A 7,223-nucleotide genomic window follows, 5' to 3' on the forward strand; every position below is an offset into this window, starting at 1 on the left:
CGGTCGATGATCTGAGAATGGTCGTGTTTTCGTGGGCTCCAATTCGTTGCCTTTCAAAACAAGGTAAAGGTCTCCATACTGCCCAGATTCCATATCTTTACAAACGCTCCGAAGTCTCAGACCGTCATTACACTGCAAGCCCGACCACTTTCCTTGCAGAGGTTGAGTGGGTTCTCCCTGAAGTGAGATCTGCGTCTGAGGTTGCTCCGACGCCACTTAGCTCTTGAAGATCCGGTGGCCACGTGCCCTTCTGCGAATGTTTCAAGTCGGGCATGGATACAGAAGATGCCGACGGCATTTGACACCACGTGTCAGAAGTCTTGCTGATCGTTGCCTTAGTGTCTGAAGCAGCAGCAGCAGGCACTGCCGACCTCTTCAAGCGCTTGTTCTTGTCTCTACTTAACACAGGCTCAAAAACGTCATTTGTGCTCCTCCCCAAGCGTAGGGGCCGAAGCTCTGGACACTTAAGCATCTCTGTGGCGTTGGACCGTGGAAGCGCCGGGAAGCTCTGTAGTGCCTCAAAGTGCGTAAAGCTTTCGTTATAACTGCTGAAAATCTGACTACAGACGTCTTCGACAGAAGCATCCTCGGCCACGCCGCAGTTGTCAGAAGCAAGGGATGTGCTAAGAGAGTAGGTCAACTCTGGATTCGCATCCGTCAGCCTGCGCAGAAAGTCACGGCAGCTGCGGTAGTCCTGTAGCGGGAATGGTGATGATGTGCCGCTGTTGCTGATGGACTCATACTCCGCATTCGACTGCACCGGTGATGTCGATTGCTGTGCTGTATGCGATGTTGCGACTGTCGGAGTATCCTCTTCATCGGAGTCAGCAGGACTTTCGCGGCTGCAGCTGTCGCTACCGCTTCTGCTAGTACGGTCACTGCTGCTGCTTTTGTTACTGCTGCTTCTGCTGCTGCCGCAACTGCTGTCGTTATTTGAATTTCTTTCGTCCGCCTCATCAAGAACGTGAAAAGAAAGCGTTGTTGTCGAACTCGCACAACCTGGCTCTTGAACCATTGGTTCGTCGTCTGCACTCGAACGTCGCTCATCTTGTCCATCAATGCCGCAGACACCTTCGGCGTCTGGTTCAGCGTGGCAGCTGGAACCTTCTGTACTTTCGAAGCTCTGGAAGCTTTGCGGCTCCGGGATTAGCTGGCCGTCGGCTGCAAAGCAACAGCATATTTCTGCGAGGTTAATGGTAGATGAGAGCTGATTGCTTGTCGCACATCCGACAGGACCAGGACTAACTGCCTCTTCGTAGCTTTGAAAGCTTTGTGATTCAGGACGTAAAGGGCTGTGTACGATAGTAGGACTTGATGCTTTTGAAGAGCTCAAGTCTTGCTCAGACTCATTGTTCGTACTACAACCGACGAGTTTGGTGTTCGGAAAGTCTGCGTCTTCTTCGTACGAGTCCACGGTCAGAAATGAACTGTAGGATGAAACAGATACCTGTCCATCTATGCTGTTCGTCGGACTGGAACTAAACTGCCTCTGCTCCTTATTATCTAAGGTTGCAGCGAGTTTTGAAGGTCCATAAGCAGACGTAGGACGGTTGTTAAATGTGATGATTCGACTGTTCGAAGATTGGATAATTTCGCACGACTTCGATGTTGACATGCACTCCGCACGCTTGCGAAGTGGACGCGCTTCGAACACGCCGAAGTACTCGTCTCTTTGCTGTTCCCGGAACACGTCAAAGTCACACCACTCAGAACTTCGTTGCGGGCACGGTCTCGTAGCCCGCTTGTCTTGAATCGCAGTGGACGTTGACACTAAGTCCGAGTCCAGATCTACGTATGAGAAAAAGTCCGCATCAACGGCAGCCCCCTCCAAGTAGCCTGTGTCGAACCCGGCATCAATAAACTCTCCTGCAATTTCACTGCCCTGCTGAGATGCAAACTCTGACTCGGCATCATCGATAGGATCGCCAAAACTCAGGCGCCTCACGGTCATGTCTGAAGAGAAAGACTCGTCCGTCAGTGTCTTCGTATCACATAACTCCGCACTGCACTCGTCATTCAGGACAGCCACTTTGTTTCCATTGACGCCTCCTTCACCAAAGCTCCCAAGGCAAACATCGTCTGTGTCCGCTTCCGTAGGTATCGGTGACGAAGTTGCGGGAAGCCTGCTACTTCCTCCGCTGTCTTGCTCACAGTCACCGGAGCCGGTTACTTTCACGTGCAGCAATGTTTCGCCTCTGGCAAGGCTGCAAGTTGCGGTGCCGCCCAAGTGGTCAAAGTCACCCAAGCCGAGCTGTAGCCGCCTATCTTCTTCAACACCACAGCCTCCGTTAGTTCGAGCAGGCGTGGAGTGAAGCCGGCTGCCAATGTCCTCTATGTGGTCAAGTTTGATGTCACCGCTCAATGTCGAAGCGTCGAAGCTACCACTGGTGTTGGCCAAGCCACCTAGAGACCCTCCGTCATCGCCGCTTTCGTTGAGCGTCCCTTCTTTTCCTCGAGCTTCATATTCCTCGAGCAGTCCCTCCAAATGACTGCAGATGGAACGCATAGAAACTAACCGAGATGCTGTCGCGTGGAAGGTCTCAAAGTTGGTGCGCCCAACGCTGGCCGAGTGTCGCTCGTACATTCTCTGAGGCAATACCTTTCTTTCGTTCTGTTCGTCCTTGACTCCTCCGTTACGATCACGGTACTTGTCGTTTTGGTCGGGAGAGTGGCCGTGGTCACCGGCACCGGGCTTTGTTTCGACGTCGTTCTCGTCGCAGATATCGCCACGACTGGTCGGGGACCACCTCGCGGCTGCAGCAGCGGCGACGGTGCCGTCACCACCGCTTTTGCACAGGCTCAGGCTACGGTAAGCGCTGAACACCGCCTTCTGGCCAGGGTAGGACTTCGACATCGGTGACACGCCATCCAGGCAGGTGACCTGTGGAAATGAACATCTTCTGCAGCCATACACGAACCCTCATAAGAACCGTTATTGCTACAAATTTTTGTTCCCGATAATCATTTTCTTTTTCGTTTCACCCGAAGTTTAAGGAACAATTCGCTAAGTTTAGCTTTCAGTGTCGATGAATATCAAGCAACGGGCCGAAAGCTCGGTAGCGTTCTCTATTACTTTTCCACGGTACTTCCCCTTTTAATATAATGTCCTTCAAATAAAATACCATGTGAGCTAACTCAATGAAATTATTGGGCTGTACGCAATTAATGGGAGCTCGAACCAAATTAATGGGCTGCACGAGCGCCCTGGACGCTGCGAGGGGTCGGTCACCGCCACTTCTATAATCGAACAATTCCGCATGGTCTGAAGGGCCAAAGACCACCGCAATGATACATTGGTATACTTCGTGTTCTCTCTTATGGGAATTTATCGAAAGGGCATGGTCCACAAGGCGTTGTTTATCTGCTCAAGCGCATTGTGCCACCCACCTGGAGGCCAAGCTTGGCCATGACCGCGTCGCGTACACAGTCGTCTTTTCGCAGCGAATACCAGTCCTGGAGGCCAGCACGCCTCGTGGGGCCTGCCTCTGGTGGCAGGGACCCTGCTCCGCCGCGGCCTCGGAAGCCCCGTCGGCTCCAGAGGGACTCGACGCACGAGGCAACGGAGAGGTCCTCCTCCCGGTTCTCGAAGCTTTGCTCCTGCACCGGCCACTCGGGCCACTCCAGTCGCCCCAGCCAAGAGACGCCTTCGTAATCGTCCACGCGAGCCGCCGAGCACCGGTGTCCCCGCCCGATGACTGCGTGCCCACAGTGACAGATGCAAAGTCTCTAAGAACTCTCGCATCCTCGAAGTGGCACACAGTTGCCAAACGATGCATTATTCGCGTGTGGGACAGTAACCATTAGTAGAGCCGGCTTTTCGAGCATAGCTTTGCTTGCGCGGCTATCCTAAACGCAATTCTTGCCTTCCCTGAGGGCCCTGACAGAGAAGCTTCTGTCAAAATGCTGGCCATTCCCCTGTTCGTTAACTATGAATACACGCTCTCCAGAACTCAGCGGTCCGTGGATAAACGTTTGTCACTATTAAAAATAATGGATAATGAAACTAACTAATGCCGCGGCCATTCAACCTTCGCCATTGTTAATGCCGCAGCAGCCACAGTGTCACTGGACAACTTAACTGTATGAATCAGTGTCCCTCGCGTGATTGTTCTATGTCAAAACGTGTTCGAGATAAGGAAATTGAAGTGTAAAGCACACACATGAGTCGATATCCCGGAGCCTAGTCAATTTCGGCATCATTACATCCGTTGTCATAGTAAGAGCGTAGGCTTCTCACGTGACTCGCCATGGGCCAGTTCATTTAGGACGAGCGCGCTGCCGGCCACCCGGGACACCAGGTGCTGCACGGGACACTCTCGCTCGTCGCAATCGAGCCACGAGCTCGGCCGGGCTTCGCTCGCTTTCTTCGACCGGAACAGGCGACGAAACATGCGGTGCACTGGTAGACCTGCGCACGCCCGTGCACCCTTTTATAGACGATATTACTTAAGACAAAGGGCGCCGCCACCTCGGGCTGCTAAACGAATGCTTTCAAATTTGTATATCGCGAAGTGATTTTAAAAGGTCGTTAAACGTCGAATGCATCAACCGAACCGTTTTCATCCGGATATGTCTACCGTATATATAGCACAAATAGTTAATTGTTGAAGATACAAAGCAGCAAGGTTATAGCCCAAAACGGCGGCAGTGAAACCCACCCGTAAATTAGACTATATAGGCGTTGCAGTTCTACGAGACGTTGCTTTTCCTACGAGCTTCAGGTGAAAGGATTGACCAGCTCCAACCTCGACGATCAGCGCCTGCAGGTGCTCAGGGTTAAACCAGAAATAGAGCAAGGCGTCTTGAACTGAACAATGATCTCCATAGCTTTCTTTTTTTTCTTTTTTGCACTAGAAATGCTAATTCCCTGTCTGTGTCTCATCACCACAGACGGAACCAAGTTTCGCTGTAAGAAACAATGTTCCTTTTAAATGCGAAGCATTTCTTAGCGAACTTCTGCGACTTTGAGCGTATCTATCTATCTATCTATCTATCTATCTATCTATCTATCTATCTATCTATCTATCTATCTATCTATCTATCTATCTATCTATCTATCTATCTATCTATCTATCTATCTATCTATCTATCTATCTATCTATCTATCTAGCCGCCTACGACTTTGTGCTCTCCTGGTCGCTTGGTTCATCGAATGTGGACCAAAATTGGTATGGCGTAACATGACTGTATGACGAACATAAATAACACGAGTTAACATGAAAATGATGACACGCATGTCATGTACAGCATGACTGACGTGCCACGCTCATGGGGCGCTGGCGGCGGTTTCGCTAGCTTTATCTACCCCGAAATTGGTATTGCGTGACGTGACTGTGTTACGAACACAAATAACACGAGTTAACATGAAAATCATGACACTCAAGTCATGTACAGCATGACTTACGTGCCACGCTCATGGGGCGCTGGCGGCGGTTTCGCTAGATTTATATACACCAAAATTGGTATCTTGTGACGTGACTGTGTGACGAACATAAAAATACGAGTTAACATGACAATTATGACTCGCATGTCATGTACAGCATGACTTACGTGCCACGCTCATGGGGCGCTGGCGGCGGCTTCGCTAGCTTGATCTACCCCGAAATTGGTATTGCGTGACGTGACTGTGTAACGAACATAAAAACACGAGTTAACATGAAAATCATGACACGCATGTCACGTACAGCATGACTTACGTGCCACGCTCATGGGGCGCTGGCGGCCGTTTTTCTAGCTTGATCGACCCCGAAGTTGGTATTGCGCGACGTTACTGTGTGACGAACATAAATAATAGGACACGCATTTTCCTCAATGACATACAAGACGATGTATGCAGCTCTTTGCTGGCTGCTTCGCATTACATCGATTCCCACAATGCATGGGATCTGCCGGCTTTTTATTCTTGCATGTATAAACGACGACAACACTTAATCCTCTCTATATGTACAAGGCAAGCCAAGCTCAGCAGAACACAACAGCGCTTGCTGCGTACGTACACGTTGCGTGCCGTCATACAAAGAGAGTGCACCTCTGCCTTGCGTTCCGCGCAACGCCACTGCGTTATGATAACGGCATGTTTCTTTTCTGACAGGCAAGCAATTTATATGGAGTCGTCGCCAGCGTACTTTTTCCTGCCCGTCACCGAGGGATCCAGCTCCCGACAACGTGGCGTGTTTCGCGTTCGAAAAACGCGCGAGGCATCTATGTGGTCCAGGACAGCTGTCCGGCTTACCTGTAATGCTCTTGAAGTTCTCCGTAGGACGGCTGGTCTCTAGAAGGAGGGGCCACGTCCTCGACACCGGAGCGCTCGAGCTACGTGTTCGTCATCCTCTTCCTCCTCCGTACGCCGGTGGCTTTTACCTATAATGGTCCACATACGTATTCAGCGCGTGAGAATGTTTGAAATCTCGAATACAAAAACGATTGAGCCTCGTTTGCGTAGCCAATATGAAAATCGGACAATCGCAAAGTTTCGAAAATCAGCCTCCACTCGAAAATACAGGGAATAAGTATGAACATTAGAGCATGAAGGGAGAATGGGCTCGTCACCATGCCAAGACCTTCCGTATGCCGTTCTAATAAATCCATACGCGTTACGTATGACGTTTATGGAAATTCGTATGGAGTCCTTATAACTTCCGGACTCATTGTACGCAAGACATAATTACTGAAACGCCATGCGAAACCTTCCAGTAGGGCAGGGGTAGAAAGAAGGTACGAAGGTAAGGCAGAGAGGTTCGTCAGATTTTTAGGGGCGAAGTACCTTAGGGTTTAGGCTTGTCCGTTGTGCGTTGTTGTCCGTGCCCACGACCCAGCACCGTGTAAAATCGAAATATCAGGTTTAACAATAGACTAATATCAATCATAATTACGATGAAACGATATAAGACACCTACAAGCACAAAGAGAGAGAAATATATGAAAAGGAAACGCAGGGAGGTTAACCTGGCGCGAGTGACCGGTTTGCTACCCTGCACAAGCACAAACTCTTTATACTAGTCGGCGACTTCAACGTACACATTATCGACCTTAGGACCTAGCTTTATCGTCGACTCTTTATGTCACTTTATGTCACTCAATTTACATTACATATATGTGTTTGCGTGAATAAAAAAAAAAGGTTTGCAATAGACGAACATGAATCATAATTGTGACAGAACACTATAAAACAAGCGGCGACTTCAACGTAGACATTATGGACCTTAGGACCTACCTTTGTCGTC

The 7,223-nt window shown here is 49.9% G+C and overlaps 1 protein-coding gene across 1 annotated transcript; it reads right to left on the reverse strand.

Annotated features, from left to right (window-relative positions):
- Positions 1–127: 127 nt before the first annotated feature.
- On the reverse strand, positions 128–4,197 carry LOC119381622 (uncharacterized). Its single transcript, XM_049412843.1, has 3 exons — positions 4,161–4,197; positions 3,388–3,695; positions 128–2,881 (listed from the first exon to the last, which is right to left on the reverse strand). Exons 1-3 carry the CDS (start codon positions 4,195–4,197, stop codon positions 128–130), a joined length of 3,099 nt encoding a protein of 1,032 aa, XP_049268800.1.
- Positions 4,198–7,223: the final 3,026 nt, after the last annotated feature.

This window comes from Rhipicephalus sanguineus, chromosome 2 (assembly GCF_013339695.2).
Source record: "Rhipicephalus sanguineus isolate Rsan-2018 chromosome 2, BIME_Rsan_1.4, whole genome shotgun sequence".
Taxonomy (NCBI): Eukaryota; Metazoa; Arthropoda; class Arachnida; order Ixodida; family Ixodidae; genus Rhipicephalus; species Rhipicephalus sanguineus.